General features: G+C 44.9%; 1 protein-coding gene across 4 annotated transcripts in view; it reads left to right on the forward strand.

Annotated features, from left to right (window-relative positions):
* SSH2 (slingshot protein phosphatase 2) overlaps nucleotides 1–18,666 on the forward strand; it is a 506,736-nt gene extending 488,070 nt beyond the window's left edge. For all 4 annotated transcript variants that reach the window (XM_069226266.1, XM_069226264.1, XM_069226265.1 and 1 more), the window contains 3 exons: nucleotides 205–405; nucleotides 9,731–10,553; nucleotides 14,073–18,666. In XM_069226266.1, coding sequence (XP_069082367.1) covers nucleotides 205–405; nucleotides 9,731–10,553; nucleotides 14,073–16,115 — 3,067 coding nt within the window. In that variant the 3' untranslated portion in view covers nucleotides 16,116–18,666. The remainder of the gene's footprint in view (nucleotides 1–204; nucleotides 406–9,730; nucleotides 10,554–14,072) is intronic.
* Nucleotides 18,667–20,603: the final 1,937 nt, after the last annotated feature.

The following is a 20,603-nucleotide window of genomic DNA, read 5'->3' on the forward strand; positions in this document are numbered from 1 at the left end:
ACATTTGGTAAACAGGAGCATGTTTTCAAGAAACTTGGAAAGGCTAAGGCTGGGAGTGGTGTACCGCAAATGGTAGTGTGAAGGTGCCACTGAGCCCGTCTCGGAGATGCTGTTCCTACATGGTTTCTGGCTCTGTTACAGTTTGTGGGACGCATTGTAAATGAAGAATATGTATGCTAATGTTGATATTCCTCTCCTGGACAGAAAACATGGTTCAAAATGCCTGGTGCACTGCAAGATGGGCGTCAGCCGATCGGCCTCCACTGTTATTGCTTATGCCATGAAGGAGTACGGGTGGAACCTGGACCGTGCCTTCGACTATGTTAAGGAAAGACGCCATGTCACCAAGCCCAACCCGAGCTTCATGAGACAACTGGAGGAGTACCAGGGCATCCTGCTGGCCAGGTGAGGTGCCCCTGTGGTAGTGGAATTCACCTTTGTGATGTCATTAACGTTTATAATCACATTTGTTGCTAGTCCTTCCTAGCGGTTAGAAGGTGCCTCGTGAGTGTGCTGCTGTGATGTATACCATTTCTGCTCGTTCGTGTTGTGAACCCGTTAGTTGTTCTGGAATTGTAGCAGAACCATTGGTGTTGTCACACATAGTTCTTCTGTAAGGTGCTCTGTTGCTACAAAGGTTATATATCTTTCATTCGTCGTTAAAAGGTTAACCATCCTTGATAGCCACAGTCACTGTTGTGAAAAAGTGTTGCATCCTTAATATTTCCAGCACTGTCGATCAGTAGTACTACCACGCTTCCATGTTTTGCGTTAGTGAAATCATATGGATAGTGGTTTCCTTGCAACCCCGCCCCTCTGAGCAATGGAAAGTTAACTTGATAAAGATTTACTGCTGCATCAGATCGGAGGAACATTTATGGCTGCTTGTCCAGTTCTTGGGTTCATTTACCCTCTTCTGTCTTCCAAAGCTAGAATGCCAACAAATCTGAAAAAAGGCTGAAAGTTTAAACAACATAAAAACTTCCAGCCTTTTAAATGAACTCTTTTCGATGCCACCTGAGCAGGACCACTTATTCTGAGCTCAGTTAACTCTCTGCTTTGACGGTAAAGCACGCCACCTCTCTTTTACTAATAGGCATATTAGTTTGAAAATTTCTTCTTTAGGTTATTAAGCAAATAAATCTGTCTGCTTTGTAAATTTTAAACCTAGTGCTGAATTTTTGCAAGCACTACTACGATGGCACTGCAGCATGTGTATTTCTTATGCTATTTTCTCTTGATCCACTTTATACTGGTGACAGCATCTAGGTGGTTCTGCAAGAGACAAAGCGTGATCTGCCTTTGAGTTTGTACGGTATCCATGGGTAAATGGATTGCTTTCTACAAGGAAGTCTAGCTTACTCGCCTAAGGAAAGCCTATGAATGTCCCCTGGATGCTGCAATTAGCAGGAACTTGATGGCCTGGGTTTCACAAAACACAAAAGGAGAGGGGGAGTGTACGCCACCATGCATCCCCCCAAAGTAAAGACCCAAAACACTTACAATAAGATTGTTTTTTGTTCATCTCTTGGGCATACCCTTATCCACGCCAGAATCCTAGTAATTTAGGTATTGGTGATTTGTACCATAACACTGATTAACATAGCATTGTTGAAGCCACCATACGTTTGTGTTTTGGGTCTGGGTTCACATTGCTCCTGTATTCTATAAGCGGACAGAAGCATTTACCACACAGTCCACGTGTAGTGATGTTGACTGTTGAAGAAAGTCAGGAGAAGTGTAAACTACGTGGCCAAGGGCTAACGTGTACTGGATATGGCATCTAAACGATCCAAGTGTTGCACAGCCTAGAGGCAGCACCGAATGTACCTTGGAAACAGAGAAGTATAAATAACTGCAGAGTTTAGTGTTGTGAAGAGTTCCTGGAAGACAAAAGAAGTATCAGCTTCTTAACCTGGAAGTAATATTGTGGAAAGCAAGAAGTATCAACGTCACACTTGAGCCATAGAGAATTGCGCTGTAATTACTAGAATACAAGAACCTAATTGTAAGGACCAGAATCTTCCTTGGGCTCCCTGCGTCACTTATATTTTTTAATTATTTTTTTCTTCTGCAACTGTAATCCCCTAGCAAAACTTTCAGATGTGTGGAATCTGTGTGGTGCCCACTTCATGTTTTAGCTGGGTTCAGTGGAGACAACCTCTAAGCCTGCACTCTGACCCGTATCTGCCTGCCGACCTTTGTGTAAGCACTTGCACCTAGGGGAAACCAGCACGAGTTCAGGACTAGCTTGACCAGCATCTTTAGACCCATGGAGTTGCCTCACAATAGTCTTAAGCGTGAAGGACACAAACAAGTTGGACATAACATCAGCCAGGTGCATTTGAGACATTGGGATGCTGCACCATCCTGGCGGGCTCACCCTCACTACATCAGTGTTGAAGAACATGCCATCTAGACGTGGCATTGCATCCTAGCAGGAGAACCCTTGGTTGAACCACAGCCCCTAGTACCCCTGTGGAGGACTCCTCCCCTGGCTCAGAGCACACATGTTCTGTCAGGGTGTATGTGACGCTTTGCTGTGGCCTATGATTTTCCTTGTCTCACCTCCCTTTAGCTACAAGTGTGGTGCTTGATAAACAATTGCAGACATCTGTCTGAAGGGTTGGAGGCCTAATCCCCCTGCCTCGTTGTATCAATAGCCATAACCTGCCTATACACCAGTAACAGATGTCACTTGCGCTCTCTGATTTTGATCATATGGAACCCCCCCAAACTCGTTTCTTAGTTCACCTCTGACCCTGAACTGTCTAAAGCAGAGAAACCACGAGAGCACTAAGAAAACCCAATATAAAGAAATCAAATACATTATTCCAATATTTAATTTTGATGACTATTCCCTTTTATTAAACCAGTCTAGAGAATGCAGCAGCAAAAAAGATTGTACCACAAATTTGGAGACCGCCTCGTCCCTCTGGAAAGGTTACATACAGAAAAGTCAAGGTTTCTTTGTAGTATCTAAGGTATACTGTTCAGTTATTAGGGGATATTTCTTTCCGACGATTAATTCCTCTTAATGGACTTGGGTGACGTGTTCAGTTGTTCCCCCATGAGCTAGGCCTTGACTGCTCGACCACTGGAGAGGCCTAAGACCTACAGGGTCCTGTGTAACCTTAGTAGTCCTAGTACCCATGTTCTAGCACCATTAATGTGACTTATCTGTAATATATTTGAAACTGCTAGGTGCATTCTACAGGCAATACGATTGCATATTCACTATTAACTGTGCGACGTAGAGATGAAACTGCAAACTTTCCCAGCAGGGTAAAAGAGGAATGAACTATGGGACTTGGGAATAATTCTGATCTTTGCTAAGAAATCAAAGAAAGCTTGACTTGTAAAGCCTACCGGAATGGATTCCTATCTGCGCCTGCAGCAGCGGGACGTCAGCCGCCTGCTTTACACAAACACTTCCTTCCTGCCTGCTGTCTGACCCAGCTAGGGCCTCGCTGGCCATCATCCCGTCACCAGTTCCCGTCAGGGCATGTTGCAGATAGGGCGGCCAGCGAGGTCCTTTGTGTTCGAGCATTGTGGGAGTTTTCAGCGGACATGAGCAGGTGTGAGGGACGGAGCTGGTGATGAAGTCCCGGCTGTGGGAAGTGCTGCCGTTGCCTACCATTGTTTGAGTACCGACGACCGGTCTGGTCCTCCGCAGGCGGAAGTTTGGTGCTTCCTTTCAAGATTGACCTGTAACCCGAGGATCCAGGCTGGGATGTGGAGGTGAAGCAGGAAGCCTGGAGCTCTGCTTTAACTCAAAGCTCACTTTAAAATGGTGCTGGAGCTCCAAGGAGAGTGTTGACGTTTGTGGTTAAATAGGGTGGTGTAGTGCGTAATTACTTGCTGTGGAACCACGGAACCCATATTGTAATGCCACTGAAAGTGTAATTCGAGGCTCCGGTTAACCTTCGTGAAGTTTTCTACAGATCAGTCTGCTGACAACTCATGATAGCAAGCAAGAGTTGCATGCACGTAACATTTTCTTCTGCAGTCATGAGCAGAAATTGATTTTTTTTTTGTTTTGTTTCACTTGTATGTCCTGCTCTCAACAGTTGTGCTTTTATGTGTGTATTTTTTACCACCGGCCATTCTAGCGAGTCAGTCAGAGCTTCATTTTCTGAACGTTGGTTTGCCTCGGGAGATTGTAAGGTTTGAGTCTGTTCAGCTGCTTTGCTGTGTTTGACGTTGGTATTTCTGCATTGCTGTGTGATCATGCATACATTCCCGACTAGGAAGACCCTTTATTCCCGAGTTGGAAAAGCAGCAGAAAATAAGCTGCTTAGTGACCCATTCTTTGATCCACCCAGTTTTTTCTCTTCTTGCTCGGCAGGGACCAACGATATAATTTACAGTTGACACCGTCCCCGGGACGGTGTACTACCCATCTCACACCAGTAGTGCTTGGAAGGATGTTGCTCAGCCTTCTGTACGTGATACAGTACATAAGTGTTGTCACCTTCTAGACATTTGAGAACGATGTACCAGGACTCGGGCGGTGTCTGACATTGTTGGAACTTGCTTGGGATTCCAAGAAGAATTGATGGCAAAGAACATACTGTCACTACCATGTTCAAAGGTTGCTTGGAAAGGAACACATTCCGGAAGAAAAGACTGGATGAAGAGTGAGATCGGATGAGCAGGGGTGGGACAAAAGAATCAAGCCCTGCAACGGAAGGTGCCTCTGCCAGTGACACCATATCCATCCCCAGGAGGGACCTGAGCCCTACTGCCCGAGCGTTGTGACGTACAGGGTGTTGTGCAAAGCATACTCCATATCGCAGTTCATTTGCACAGCAACCTTAAAGTTGACTTTCTATACCATTTTCAAAAGTTAGTGAGCGTGAGATTCTTTAAAACCCAAACCAACTCTAGAAACGAGAATTTATAATGCAAATGTTTCTTAGAAGCATTTCATTGCGCATAGTTGTTTGAGGATTGGGGAGTTTTGCCTAGACTCCTGACCATGTAGACGAAACTATCTTGTGGGGTGCGCAACACTGATTTAACAGATGGGATGCGCTTATTTGTGAAGAGCTCTGCCCAAAGGCTTGTTGTAGATGGTCCTCTCCCTTTCTCCTGGCTGTGAAGTTAGGGCATGCATCTGCAGTGAGCAAGTAAGCTAGCCCTGTGGGCACATGACCCCGTTTCCAAAATCTCTGTTCAATCTGAAGTCCACAGATCTTAATGCTTACTGGCCGAATCAAGTTTTCATTCATCTTCGAATGATAAAATGAGTCTTATGAAGTTGTGGTCTGTTGTCAGACGCGAAGATCCAGCCCTGCAGATGTGGTGCTTGTTACTTACAAGAAGCTGGCGCTCCTCCTTTCATCCCATTATATTTACAGCAAGCTCCTGGCGTATTGTCTTCTGTTGCTGGCCCATAAACGCCCAGGAAGGGTTGGGCAGGAAGAGCATGCAACAAAAGCAATCCGAGTGTGTACGTGACTGGTCGCGCCCTTTGTACCTGCACTTGTAACTGAGCAGAAGGCGATGGTTGATGAGGTAATGGCCTCGCGGGCAACTAGGAGCCAATTCCCGGAAGCGCAGCGCACTGGCAGCCACGTCAGGAGTGGATGGCAGACACTTCTGAAAAACCGGGTGCTCCGGGGCTGCCGTGGCCTGCTTTACTGGGTAGCTTCAGTGTGAAGTACCATGCAGACACTGTGACGTGACCCAGGCCGGGCACAGACACAGAAGCTGCTTACTGGACCATCAAGAAAGGACTTTGAGCACTAGCCAGTAGCAGGAAAGCTCTGCGTCTGAACCAATGATGCAGCGTACTACAGTGGCAAGAGACACCCAGCCAACCTGTAGCTTAGCCAGCGGGTTTCTTTGGTTGCCTCCAGTGCTCCCTTGCTGCATCGGTGACCTCTGGCTACCAAGGAACCCGTTTTGGTTGAGTTTTCTTCTTCATGCTGCCATAGAGCTTGCTCGTAGTTGCCTACCAAAAGGCACTGATAATATATGAATGATGTGTGCCCCTCCTGGTGGAAATGAATGGAAGTGCAGGATATTTGGAAAATAATACTTAATTTACATGTTGCTTCTTGTGTGTTTGTAAAAGTGGTTTAGGAGGTTGCTTTTTGTGTTTGGATAATATCTTACCCACACGGCACCCGTGGCCTGCCCTCATTGCAACAGGTGCAGATGTTAATATTAATAATTAATAATTGTGTATAACCTATTTGACACTTCACAGTTTGTCCCAGCACTCTGGCAGTACACGAGGAGGGTATTAGCACTACCAGGGACATAACTTATTGTTCCACTGGCTTCTACTTCATTTATGGTCTCTCCTGCAGGGTTACATTCAAAACTGAACAGCACTGTCCTGTTTTTGGAAAATTGAGGCAGGAGGGTGCAATGAAGAAAACCTAGACAATCAACAGTTTTCATCGAAGTTTCCATGGTTTTCAACCCTAACCAGCTGACCACAAGGTCATCAGCCATGTGGCCTGGACAGTGCATGTGGGGTATGGAACACATGCCGTTTACGTTCTGCCCTGAATGCCACCACAAGGTTGCGCAGACGAATAGTCACCAAGTGTGAGGCTTGTGTTTGCCCAAGGACTCCAGATCACAGGGATGTAACACCTGTGCCGATTTTCAGCCAAAGACCCTCTAGGCAAGGGAAGAACAGAGGTGGGCACACTACGCCATGACTCTGACCATCGAAAAAAAAAACAGTTGAGGTTAAGACCAAAGAACCAAACTGGAGCTGCCATCAACATCTGAGCCAGGGGACAAACAGAAAAGGGAAGCCTTCAACTTACAAGATGATCTTGAAGAAAGCTCCTTCCAGGAAGGGCAGTTAGAAGTTCACACCTCTGAAGATTTTCCAGATGTTGACTCCAACTCCCTGTTATTGGGTGTAGACACGTGTACCCCTTGTGATCCTTAGCATGATGCTAGAGAATAAACAAGGGGAATCCTATTTCCTACTGGAAACCCTACTGCCATTACAGGTGAAGAGCCAGTTCCTGCAAATGATCCCAAGAGTATTGAACCAGGGAAGGGAAAAAAACAACTAAGCAAAGATGAGTAACTCCACATGTGGAGAGAAATAGACATTAACACAAGACCCTGCCTACTTCAGGGGATTGGTGGCTACCAAGTCAGTTATTGTGTCCACAGCTTGGAAACAAGAACAATCACTTGCATCAGTGGGCCACCACCCGATTGAGCAAGAGAACAGACGTGGTGGGACAATAGATGGGAATGCTTGTTGACAGTCTAGTGGAGAATTGCCAACTCCTATGTACTGTCTAATCAGTATGCCTATCAACAGTGGGAGGAGATGGAGTCCTCTACAGCAGTGCCAAAAGAGAGGAAAATCCATCATCCAGGGGAGTAAGGCAATTACTAGCATTTTTCTCAAGTCGCCCTTGGACGCCACATATACTGCCAAAAGACAGCTCTGAACCAGGACCACACTGAGGAGGCATGCCTGGCTAAAGGTACTGGGGTTCAAACAAGAGGTGTGTAGGCTGCTGCAGTCAACATGACGTTCACGGGAGAGACTCTCTTGGGAAAAGCAGTGGATGGATCATTTCAGAGGATGAGGGACAGTCAGACAGCAAACTACATGGGCTTTCTGAGGTTGAGGCCAATTAGTGGAGCTGTTACCCCATGAAAAATGATTCCTAGGAGAATTGCAACCAACAGTACCTCGTGCATCGTTTGGTGCATAACAGTTAAACCACAGCACACTAGCAGAGTGGCAGTAGATGGGGCCACAGAGGCAGCCCCTCTGTGGGATGGCACTCGGAAGAGGTACAGCGCCAAGAGGTGCTGCACACCCTGGCAAGTGCCTTTTCAGAGCAACAACACCTACATGTTACCCAGTAGGGGGAGAATCCGAGGATTCTTTGGGGAATGGCAAAACATCACCTCCAGCAAGTGGATACCTAGTATAATTCGACCCAAATATTGCATAGACTTCTTAAAATCTTTGCCTAAGCATGAAACAAATGGCGAGGCCCCAAAGCAACAAGGACACACCGTCCCTGCCTTTAGAATGTTCAGAGAGTCCTGAGGAGGATTAGGATGTCCATACCATATGAGCTCAGGAGCTGTGTGGCCCAATTCTGTATTGTAAGGTGGGGTGTAGGATCTGGTCCCGGAATTTGCGAAGGAGAACCCTTCTGCATCTTTCATGGAAGCCTCCTTTCTGTGGACCATTTTGCTTCCTTAACCGGGTTACCGAGAGGTGAAGGTCTACAGTTCTCTTCTTTCATGATAATGGGATTAGCAGATTTTTTTTTTACTTGGTGTAAATGCTTGGCACCAGAGAAAGAACCTCTGCTTTTATTGAACGTTTCTCAACAATATTTGCAAGTGCGGCCTCTTTCTTCTCGTCCTCCAATGCCATCACACACCATGTCCTGCATGTAACCTCTAGAGCTTCTTTTGAACAATTTAAAGCAAATTATGTTTTTCATAGTGCCTTCTTCACACTTTCTTGTTTCATTCTTAAAATAACATTCCTCCTAGTTTTCCCAAACTTATCAATGTTTCCTGGCACACAGAATTACAGCTTGGAAGCAGCCTTGTTTCAAAGCACGCGTGTAGCCACGTGAAGCCTTCGGGGTTCTAAGCGGTGATCCGACAGCCTGCAGTGATGATCCTTGCCCGAGGCCACTGTGTTAAGGATAAAACTATACATCATTCTGAACGGTTATGGTATCTGTTGAGGTTTAGATATATGAATGTCCATTGTTACAGCGTTCTTACTGTTGGTGTTAAGCTTGTTGTTTAGAAGTTTGTTTTTGCAGATACCAAACATAAGCAGATACGGTAATTTGCAGAGTACTACACAAACCGATCAAGTGGAAAAGCTGGTATTAGAATTTGAATGCCCTGGTTCCACAGTAGTGAGACAGCATGGCTACTAGAATACATGTTTGCGACTCATGTAAGATGACCTTACTTTCAGGTTGTTTTTGGCAGTGTTAGAATTCAGGTTGCTAGAACCTCATCTGCATTTACGCGTGTAATATTGGTCTGTGCACCTTGTGTTATTGGCACGCATGTCCTCGGCGTTCAGTTTTTTTGCTCTGTCCGCTCTTCACACTCGCAAATTAAAGATAAAGAAAACAGTGTTGTCTGCTCAAATTTCATTGATGTATATACATCTCAAACTGTCCCGTGTCCATTGTGGGGAAATTAATCATTCTTTTGCATTTTGTTTTTGTTTCCTTTTGCTTTTTGCAGTATTGCAATAGTCCGAATGCAACAAAAAAAACCACAACTGTATTAACTATCCACACCAGAAATTAACTAGATCAATTGCATGCAAGAGCAATGTTAGCTCCTGCAGAATGTGACTTCTTGACCACCGAGATGGATGGGTCACGTCACTGCTACCCTTCTCAATCTGCCATACTTCAGTGACTTTCTGCTTTGAGTTTGTCATCATTCGTGGTCTAAAAGGCTTAGCAGGGAACTAGGCAATGAATATACAGTCCTACTAGACTCCTTGTACTGATAGTTACGCGCTTCAGTCCTCAAACCAGTGTTGGACTGTATTGAGAAACCTTCAGAAACATGGTCTTTGGAAGCTGCATTTCTTTGTTTTGAGATTCAATATCCCCACTGTATGTGTTGGTGCAGTAGAAACTAATTATAATTGTGTAGGTGTCTTGTCAGTTGTTTTGGATCTCTTCTTCTGTTAAGAACATGGTTTTAATCAACTTTTTTGCTTCACTTTCAGTAAGCAGCGACACAACAAACTCTGGCGCTCACACTCGGACAGCGACCTTTCTGACCATCACGAGCCAATCTGCAAAACTGGGATGGAGCTCAGCCGGAAGGACATAACTTCTTCAGCAGAGCAGTTGACGGACATGCGCAGCTCAGACATGAACCATGCCTTCTCACGACCAGAGTCACAAAGCAATGAGGATACCATCATGGACGATGTGTGCACCAAAGGCCATACGTGTCTAGAGATCATGGGCCGAGACCTCAACGCTGGGCAGCTTGAGGACATCTTGAACCTCAACACCATCAATGGCTGCCCAGCTGGCTGCTGCCTGAATGATTCGCAGCTCTTCTTGGACAACTGCCGACCGGAGACTAGCTGTGACACCCTTACTCTATCAGCAGACTCCTTTCCTCTGAACACAGACCTGCTTGAGCTGAGGGTAGAAGATGTTGAGAAGGATGCACTAAAAAATGATGTAGAGTGCCACCTACTGCCAATGGAGGAGCTGGCCTCCCGTCTGAAGGAGTTACCGTCCTCTCCAGAACTAAACTCCCCCAACTGTCATAGTGGCCAGGCTGAGCCAGGCATAGACCGCATTGACTTCTTCAGTGCTCTGGAAAAGTTTGTGGAGTTATCTCAGGACAGCCGCTGCCGTGTCGGCCTCCTCGGCAGAATAGAAGAGCCCAGCAGCAGTAGAAATGGAGCCCCAAGAGGCCTGACGTCTGAGGGCACTCTATCCGAGACTGCAACGGAGACACAGAGAAGCAGCTCCCAAGGCAGCTCTCCACAGACATCTGAGGATTCTTTGACTGATGAAGAGCAACCCAAGGTATCAAAACTTAGAACCTGAGAAGGGTTGTCTGGAAGAATTCTAAGAGCCTGATCCTTTAACCATACATTTAACCAGCTCGTGCCAGGCCTAGATCTTTACTGACTTGCCATCAACATCTAGCTACTTTCACTTGTTTGGGGCAGGTCGCATAGTATAGTTTAAGTCTGCTGCAGAGATCTTTGTCACCAGCAGATCAATTTTTTTTAATAATAATTGGGTTAGGTCCGCATTATACCCTAGTGAGAGCTAGAGGAGGATTGACGTTTCTAAAGTTAGTTTTCATTTGGTCTAGATTACAGTTGTGCATATATGCAACCAGTCCCTATTATAGTTCACTGTGAACGTTTTTTTGGTGTTTAATGTTCACACTTAGAATAGTACTATTGAGGTGAATCTTTAGGTGTATTTAAGAGCACATAATCCAGTCTAAGGAGTGGGCTGGGAAAATTCTAATTGTTTTATTATGGAAAGTGCTGTCTTTGATTTGGGGTATGGGCAGTCACATTTGCTGATGAGGCCACTTGGCAGTTTTGCAAAAGATGCCAAGCACTGAATAGAACTGGACGGTGATTTTTCTTTCTCCAGACGCACAAGATTTGCAGCATGGTGGCAAGTTAGGCTAGAGTTGGCTGTGGCGCAAGTGCATAAAAGTAAAGTGTACATTGCCACTTCAATGGCCTTTGAGAAACGCAGACTTACGTGACAGATGAGCATTACCAAGCTCTTTCCGTGTTCAGTGCACATTTAAAACTACAGTTTAAAATACTGTTTTAAAAAAACTTTGAACCAAGCTGTTAGGTTTTTCTTTTTTGTCTGTGTGCACTCTCCCTTGTTTTATACTGTTACATTCATCATCATTCATAATTGCAAGACCCCTTATTAGCAGCATTTGCCAAACTTTGGGTCCAGATCCACTGGTGGGTCACGAACCAATTTTTGTTGGGTCGCAAACATTGTGGTCTATATGCAAGTAATATTTAAAATGATTAGCCCAGTTTGTGCACCAGTGCTAAGGTACTGAATAATGTCCCCAAGTTCAGTTTTAAAACAAAGCCTTGCAAATATTCCCAAGCAAGGCTCTGGGTGAACCTTCCAGTATTGTGTTTTTTTTTTACTTCATAAGTCCATTTAAACAAAGAACGTGTCTTGCTATATGTAGTCATACAGAGCCATACCACTTGTGTATGACTTTCACATATAAATTCAGAAATATGAATGACGTAATTGTTAGAACTGCCAACTTTGGATCTGGGCACCAGGTCGGGTGCCCTTGGGCTGTGTTTGGGTGGGGAAGGGTATATGTCGCTCACCACTGGTCCTTGTTTTACCACAGAAATTAGAGATGAGGCCTTACCCCATACTCTGCTGTAGAAGCTCAAATTTGCTAAAATCGCTGATATCCACACCAATATTTTTTAGAAGCTTTGTGAATTTAGTGAATGGATGCCACAGGCCCGCACCCACCTCTGAATAGCAGTTCACCTGCAGACTCACCTGCCATTCACAATCTGCCGCTTTAATGGACAAATCAGTATATTGTCTGCAGTCCAGCATGCAGGGGCATGGGCAAGGTCACGACCATTACTAACAATTGCATTGCTTACATCAAAAATAGTGCTCTCATGTCCATTAAAGCTTGGGTGGTTATGAAAGTCTGTTCTAAAAATTGAGTCTTGGTTCAAAAAAGGTTGTAAAGCACTGCCTTCTAGTATAACCAGGCAGTGTCTTCTCACTCCCATTGTGAAAAAATCAATCCTTCTGGAAATACCCCATATCGCGGAAACTATCAAATACGTCTTGCTGTCACAGTGTAGACTGGAATCGATTTTTAATGATATAAACCAGAAGAAATCCATTACAATCACAGTATAAATGGGGAACCATAACCTAAATGTGTGAACGGGCAAAGACATCTCTGACAGAAAGAACTCTTCTCCCTCTCACAGCGTATGATGGAAGAGACTCCTCTCCATCATGGTGTAAACAACAAAAGATTCCTTAGTGTGACTCCTTCAGTATGGATAGAAAATACCTGTCTTATTGTAAACTGAAAGATATCCTTCACCTTTACAGTGAAAATGCGGGAAGAGTGTGGAATGTTAAATGCCCTTCTCTATCTGTTTTTTTTCCACACTGAACTGGAAGATACCCCTCACAATCATAGTATAAATGGGGTGGATGCATCTTAGTGTAAGTGGAAGGGACTCCTTGAGGTACAATAATTAATCTATTAGGCTGAGACCCTTCCCACATGGTGTAAACAGAAAATGATTAAGTGTTTTCTCCAAACTCTATTGGTTGAAGAGGTACATAGTTTCGCTGGTGCTACTACACTCTCTATTACTTGCCCAGAATCAAGTGCAGAGGTTGGGCATAACTTTGTAGTTTCTTTGACTCTTCAGTGGTATCTGTGGTTGATCTCCTAAGTCATTGGAAGTAGTGTTATTACCAAATACTTACTAAAACCAGGCTGCCACAATCCTTAAGTCAATGTCTAGCTCCAGACATTACTTAAAAAAATAAAATAAACCTTTATTATATACGTAGAGTGATAGAAAAGTTAGAACGTTTATCTGTATTAAAAAGCAAGGATCTCTTTCTCGCACATGGAGCAGGTCCGGCCTGTTGGGCCGGATTGGATAATGTGTTCACAAAGCCTTGAATTCTTAGTGAAGCCCTCTGCTGTGGGCTTTATTGATTAATGGACCACATATGCCGATTAAGGGTTCTAGGGCTGGCACTGCCCTTTCTGCCCTGGAACAAAAAATAAACAGGACTTTAGGAGGTGTTCACTTTCTGTATTTTCAACACTTTGCGCTGCCTCTTTTCCACTGATATGCCGCAGGTTTTTGACATTGTTTGGGGATACTGACCATTGATGTCCCTGAGGTCGAGGCTACTCTAGAGATACTCTGGGTGTACGCGCTCTACACATGTTTTGACATGCCAGTAAATTCACACCACGTTCAAGCTCAGTGAATCTTTTCTGGTTTGACATCTTTCACTTGCAGGTCAAAGGATGCCATACTCCTACTAGCACTCTAAACGATCTTCCGGGTGGTAAACATCATATTATTTTAGCAGAATATTCCAAAATAGAATTTTTCAATAAAAACAGGGTAACCATAGTGCCTTCATTTGATCTTTTTCTATTTCTTGTGGCACTGCAATTTACCCAGATACATCTGGAAGATGCATGTAGGTATCAGGCTCATATTTTGGCACTTGTACATGTTGAAATCATTTCCCTGGTCTTAGACTCCACCCGTTTGTAACTGTCACCAAGCGCCGCTTGCGCTTGACTGCAGATTGTGCCTGTAAACAAACGCCATTGGTGCCCGACCTTGGCTACATATACACCATTTCCTGGCCGGCATAGGGCTGCAGGCGCTGCGCGAATGATTGTGGCTTTTAAAGGTGTTTAATTTTTTATTTTTGGTTATTGAAAAGCACAGCTAAGAGAACACATCACTTACAGATATTAATAATTAAGTACAGTTTTCTTTCTCTTTACAGGACATCCCAGAACTGATTGCTCACGGTCATCTACCAAGGTCCATCTCAGAAAATGTGATTTCTGTAAAGGAAATAATCACAGAAATTGAATCCATAAATCAGGCAGTCGGTCATGTGCCACTCAAAACGGATACTATATCAAGTCAAGCCCTAGCACCAAAGAGGAACACAATCCATGAGCTGACAGCAGAGACCAGCTATGTGGCAGAAAGAAATAACAACAAGCAAGAGGCAAGTGTGTCTGCTGTGGCACTGGATGATGTAGTGGGTTTGGGAAAGCAGAGTTGTGAAGAATTGCAGGATATTCACGGTCTCGAGGAAGACTCTGAAGAGGGTGATCCATTGGAAGACCAGCATGACCTCACGCACCAGGACCCCAACACAGCACTAAAGTGGTGTCCCGGTTCTGTCAGACGGGCAACTCTGGAATTTGAGGAACGCCTGCGGCAGGAGCAGGAGCACCTACTTGCATCCCCCATTTGTACCATACTTACCCGCAAGAACTCTAAAAATGAAGAGTCACTGCCTGACCCTGCTCCAAAGGAGCACAGTCAGGAGAAGTTGAAGAGGAAGAGCACTGGGTCCAAGGCCATATTACCTCACCCATGCGGGCTTCCTGCAGATGCACACTCATCTTTGCTGCTGGAACCACATGCTGCACAATCTAAGCCAGATGCCCCTGCTACAGTCCCCGCCACTGAAAAGGAGGGTTCCCTGTTGGAGCACAGGACTCTAGTATTACTTGAAGACTCGGACCGTCAGGCTCTTCCTAGTCAACTTCCAAAGAGGATCGAAATCATTGAATATACCCATGTGGTACGGCCACCTGATTCTAAGGAAAAGCTCTCTTCCCCCTCAGTGGAGAGGAATGAGCAGGTCAGCCCAGAGAACCTTCTGCCTACAGACGTTGGTGTCCCTACTCCCAAGTCCAATCAAGACCATTTTGACAATTTAAACAATATGCCTTCATCCGCTTCTGAATGGGAGATGCCAGATATGAAAAAAGCCACATTTACTATTGGCAGCCCCCTGGAACAGTACAGGTGCCCCATGGGGTCACTCGATGGCACTCGACCTAGAAGCCCAGACCATTACTATCCATTCACAAACACAGATTATCCTAGTTTTGAGCATGGAGTTCTCTTGGAGGGTGTGACTGAACAGTACACAAGTACCGATGATGACCCTGAGGCAGTGCCAATGTGTGTGGACTGTGTCCCTACTGTGCTTGATGGTATGTTGAGTTCACCACATGCAGGTAGTGAAGGTGCCTTGACTCCACTAAGCAGTGAAGATCTAAATCTGATCAATCGGCTGACGGAAAACATAAGGGAGCTGCGGGAAGTCCTGGATGGTTCCTCTGTGTGCTGTGGTCTCCCCCACAGCTCGAGCAGCAACAGCATAAAGGATCTGGGCAGCGGTCCAGGTGTGGTGAAGCAGCGAGCAAGGGAAATAGAGGCTAGGATCCGACAGGCTGGCCTTACCACCCCATCCCAGATGAAACGCTCTGCCTCCCTCGCCAAGCTGGGTTGCCTGGAGCTCTCAAAGGATGACCTTTCTGAAAGAGAGTCTGTCAGCTCTGACACCACTCAGGCGTACTCTGACTTTTTCCCCAGCCCTTTGCGGATTGCACCAGGAAGGCGAGAGCTAGAATGTGGCACAGAGGACCCTCCCGAAAAGCTCTGCATTATTGCCCTCCCCGACACCACGGATGCAGAACCCACCCGCCACTTTGTGGAGCAGCTTAGAGTGGCCGAGTGTGTGGTGGAGAGCCGGCCTGTGGAAAAGCCACCAGTGCAGTATGCCAAAGAGTTTGTAGTGGCCCTTCAGGAATCCTGTCCTAGTGTAGCATCTCACTTGACTAGCTCCGAAGAGCACCTTCCACGACTGCAGGTACTAGACGCTTTCTGCCCAACCCCCGTTGTTGCATCAGTACCTCAGCAACAGCACAGTAGGACTTCTGCTGTACGCAAACTCAGAAGGACAAATGAGAAGCGAAGTGAGAGGAAGCGGTCGACCAACCCACTGTACAACACCATGTGATCCTGTCCACCACTGCATCTTATGTGCTGTCGTATTTCAGTTGAATTATTGAGGGACAGGTGTAATATGTGATGAACATGCACTTTATTGGTTGATTTTATTCTTATATTTGTCATTATTTTCTTGTTCCTGTTGCATGTTGGGTTTGGAATTTGTTTTAGTGCGTGTGCGACTCTTGACTGTAGGCATTTATAAGTTTAATTTGAATTTTTTTCTAATCCAAAACAACCTCAAAGACCTGTTCAAAAAGAACACATTCATCAAAACGAAGATTGCTGCGTGTACAGTTTGCAGGGCAAGGTAGCTATGTGCCTTGAGCTTTGTGCAGTGGGCTGGCAAACACCCCAAAAGTGCATAAGACTGATGAGCCCTCATCAAAGAGCTCCAAGTGCCAGCATAGTCTTGAGGTCAGAATGTTGTACAGCCACATGCTGTTCTTTTGGACTCCATCAAACCTATTCTAACCAGTAATTATTTTCAGGAGTATCCAGCTTGTTCTCAATTTCGTTGGGCTGTTTTTTTTGGCCTGACATTTGCCTTTTTTTTGCTCATATGAGAGTTCTTGTTCTTATGGTGCTGCTTGTTCTAGTTATAAAACAGTAAATTGTAAAATAGTCAAGCAGCAGGCTGCCTTAAGCAAAGGGATGCAACATGCAAGAAGACTGCAAATTCCAAAATCAGCTATGGCCACAGGGTGCCTTTTTAAACTTTTCTTCTGTGTTCTTCATTCTAAACCTGTTCGGACTGCGGGCATGCGTGTCCTTTGCGGTAGACATGTCATTGGGCACCGTAGAAAAGTGTGGGTATTTTTTTTGGTGGGGAGCATCCTCACAAACACACTGAACAGAATTGCCTCCAAATTAGGATTTTCATTACCACTTAGCGGCACGTAATCATTCATACGTCCAGGGTCCGCGCACAGTATGATGATCATGTAACTACATGGTCTGGTACCTCCACCGCAGTTGTTGATGCTCTCTTCCCGTTGAAAGTAGCGAAAAACAGCGTCTCTTTTTACATTTTTTTTAAATGTTACTTGTGCAGGTAGTTAGAAGTGCAGACTTGTCGTTTGCGCGCAGCAGTCTGGAGTTGATGTATGTGGTCGTTTTAACAGGAATCATCGTGCGGGGCTCGACCCTCTCATTACTTGAATGCTGCTGTGGTTCTTCGGAATCAGCGGCCATATCTTTGTTTGCCTTTCATCTGTACTATAGACCCCCTCTTCCCTGTCACCCTTGTCATTTCACTCCCTCTACCCGTCTGTCTCTTTTGTCAATGCTGCCTACCTGTATTTTTTTTTTTTTTAAACCGGTGACATTTTAAATTGTTACATGAAGTGTGTATCTTCTGAACTGGATGTTAATCGTTGTTTTTTTTATATTTTGACTAGTTGGAGGGATGACAATTTTCTATGTTTTCTCTACTGAATTGTATATATCATATGTGCATAAATCTTTTTCTTTTATAAAAAAAAATGTGTGTGGGAGGGAATTTTGATCTATAAATATTAGTTTCTTTTGTTAACGGACAAGGTTGCTTGCTGTAAACTGGAAATAATAGTTGAACCCTGGTGTTCTCTGTTGTGTGGATGTACGCAGTGATGGTTATCTATCCTGAGCGGCCTTGCCATTAAATACAAAAGCCAACCAACGAGTGACTTCAGCCAAATGAATCGCCAAAACTTCTGTCTTGTAGATCTCTCAAAATGCCTCCCAGGGGCTTCAAACTAACCTCCTCGTAATCAGCTTCTTATTAGAAAAACTGTGCAGTTGCCGGTAGAGGTCTGTAGTCGCTCACCCACCGCCTGAAAGAAGTCCAAAACAAGCGCCACCTTCAAGAGTAACTGTAACGTTTGTGGTGTCTCACCAAGGGGCGATTGCATAGCCGCAGGCAGGTATTTCTGCATACCAAAACGTGAAAAGGAAGGAAACATTTGCTCAGTGTTTTTTTTCTTTGTCCCTGTCTAAGCGAAAGTCAGCTGTGACTACCTTGTATTACTGTCGCACAAGGAAGAGCTGTGTGGCCTCCCATTGCAGTGCCTACTTGATTGGCGGGTGGTGCAGCTGTCTGCTGCTTGTGTATGGTGGGGGCATGAGGAAACAATTTGTCGCATGAAAACACTAGCTGTGGACTGAACCTCTGGCCATCCATTGTGTCGTGTTTTCCCCTTAATTCCATCGTGATGTCTTATACAATCATCTTGACCCTACCATGGGAAGTAAGTCTCTCACCATTCATATGGTCTTGAAGGTGGTCTAGGTTTTAATCCCATCTGAAAGTGGGCCCTGAGGAGTATATTTCTCAACCTTGTCTGTCACTTCCTTAGGAATTATTTAAATTTGTGTCCTGTAGTGTGCAATTCTGGCAATGTTAGTTCTGCAAATGCCCAGGTGCTAGCAGGCTTGAGTGGAATCATTTTTCACTATCTTGCATCACACATTTTTATGCCAGATGCTCAGCTTAAAAAATTGTGGATCTGTGCACAGCATATTGATTTGGGAAGGATTCTTGAATGTTTGAAGGCGGTGTTCCCTCATCAGGAAATTAATGAGTTGAGCTGGCTGGCATGCCGAGATTTACAGCTCACGGCTCCCTTTTGTAGCACTTACTTTTACACATTAATCTGCTGTGCACCATCTGGGTGCTTAGGATGGCCTTGCATGAGCCGTGTTTGTGGAGAGGTTTCAGAGTGTGTGAGTGACTGTTAGGGCAACTGTTGGGTGTGGCCAATTCATGTGTCCTCGCGGCTGAGGATTTTGCAGTCGTTAAACTTGCTATTTGGTTTAAGGCTCTCCTTACTGCTGCCTAGCACGACAGACTATATTTATTGTCCGAGGGATTTGTACAGGGGCATGTATAGCGGATAACAGGGTTATAATATGCTGGGAAGCCTTTCCTTATGCTGCTAAAACTTAAAATCTTCATACACAGGCCATCTTTCTTTCCTAAACTTATCATGGGTCATTTGGTCTGGTGTCTGTGTGTGCAGTGGTGAAAACTTGCAGTTGAGCAAATTCCAGTCACATGTTTTTTTCCATATTAGTCCTTTTCCATGGTGATGGATACCAGATCGGCCAGAACGTCTAATTTAGAAGACGCTTTTTCTACCCGTTAAACAATGACTCAATGGCAGGAGGAATGGAAGTCATTGGGTAGAACTAATGCACGAGAGTGCAGCTCCTGACCCTTTATTTTGATGTGACTCTCGAGCTGTGACAACATGGAGATGCATGCAGAGGCTTCTCGGCCCCATCCACATTACAAGAGAGATCAGTGGCTGCTCAATACCTCTACAGCGTTATCGCTTAATCCTGCTTGTGTGGGGAAAATGGAGCGATGATTGAAGTGTCCATGAGCAAAGATGTAAGCTGATCTCCATCTCACTGTTGCACAGGCATGCTTGTGTAATGTTTTCAGAGCATGTACTCTAGACACACATCAGAAACCAGAATACGGCACCACTCCTTAAGAGTTCAAAATCGCATTCGTGAGGCTCATTCCATCGGTGTTGTAAGGGTGCCTTCTCACCGCTCTACATACATGCCACCAGAATTTCACATTTATATTAAAATTGGTATCTGTGAGTAAATGACTGCAGGGCAGGTGTGCACCTTTGACTATGCGACAAAACTTGTAATGTGGACCGGTCGGCCTGCAGGATTGAGCGCAGGGACTAATGGATTAACAATATGGGGATAAGCGTGAAGTTCACTCCTACCTGTCGAGAGCCTTTTCAGAAACCAGTTGATATGAAGAAAAACCCTGGGCTGCTTTCAAGCAATTCAAACACAACTGTAGAAACACAACTGTAGAAACAATCTGTAGGCTGCTCCATTCTGCTCACTAATGGTGATGGTACAGATTAACAGGTGTTGCTCGTCATCAGAGGCCATTAAAGTTCTGTTTTCCGAGGACTGTTTTCTCTGTCAAGGACATCTGCAGCAGCCGGTGCAGTTCAAACCAGCCTGCTGGAACCACGCAATCAGATTTTGAGAATTTGAAAGTACTTCATGAGTCCTTTCCCTCCCCCCCCCCATATTTATTGGTGTGATAGGCCTCCTAGTGGGAGAACTGCACTGCGAGTGTCATGAATGTGGTTGGGTCGTAATTTCAGTGTATTTCGGGTGAAACTGAGCCTGGAGTTTTTTAAAAACATTTTAAACAATCAGAAGCAATGTTGCACTGCTAACTGAGGTTTGTATCGCCTTGGTCAACACGTGGGCTGCGACACAGCTGCTGAGCATAAGCAGTCCAGATGTGTAACTTGAAACTGAGGGGGGGTGGGACAACATCTCAGACACACAGAGCGCAAGCTGTTTTTACTTTTAATAAAATGGAAAAAATACTGAAAAAAGTAATAAACGTTTTTAAGGGCATTTTTGTACAGTTTTCTTCATCTTTTACAAAAAATTATGTGATTGAGGAAACTTATTGTTTACAATGTGAATATTAAACCTGAACAAAATATTGGTGTATTTGTTTTGTTTT

This window comes from Pleurodeles waltl, chromosome 3_1 (genome assembly GCF_031143425.1).
Source record: "Pleurodeles waltl isolate 20211129_DDA chromosome 3_1, aPleWal1.hap1.20221129, whole genome shotgun sequence".
NCBI lineage: Eukaryota > Metazoa > Chordata > Amphibia > Caudata > Salamandridae > Pleurodeles > Pleurodeles waltl.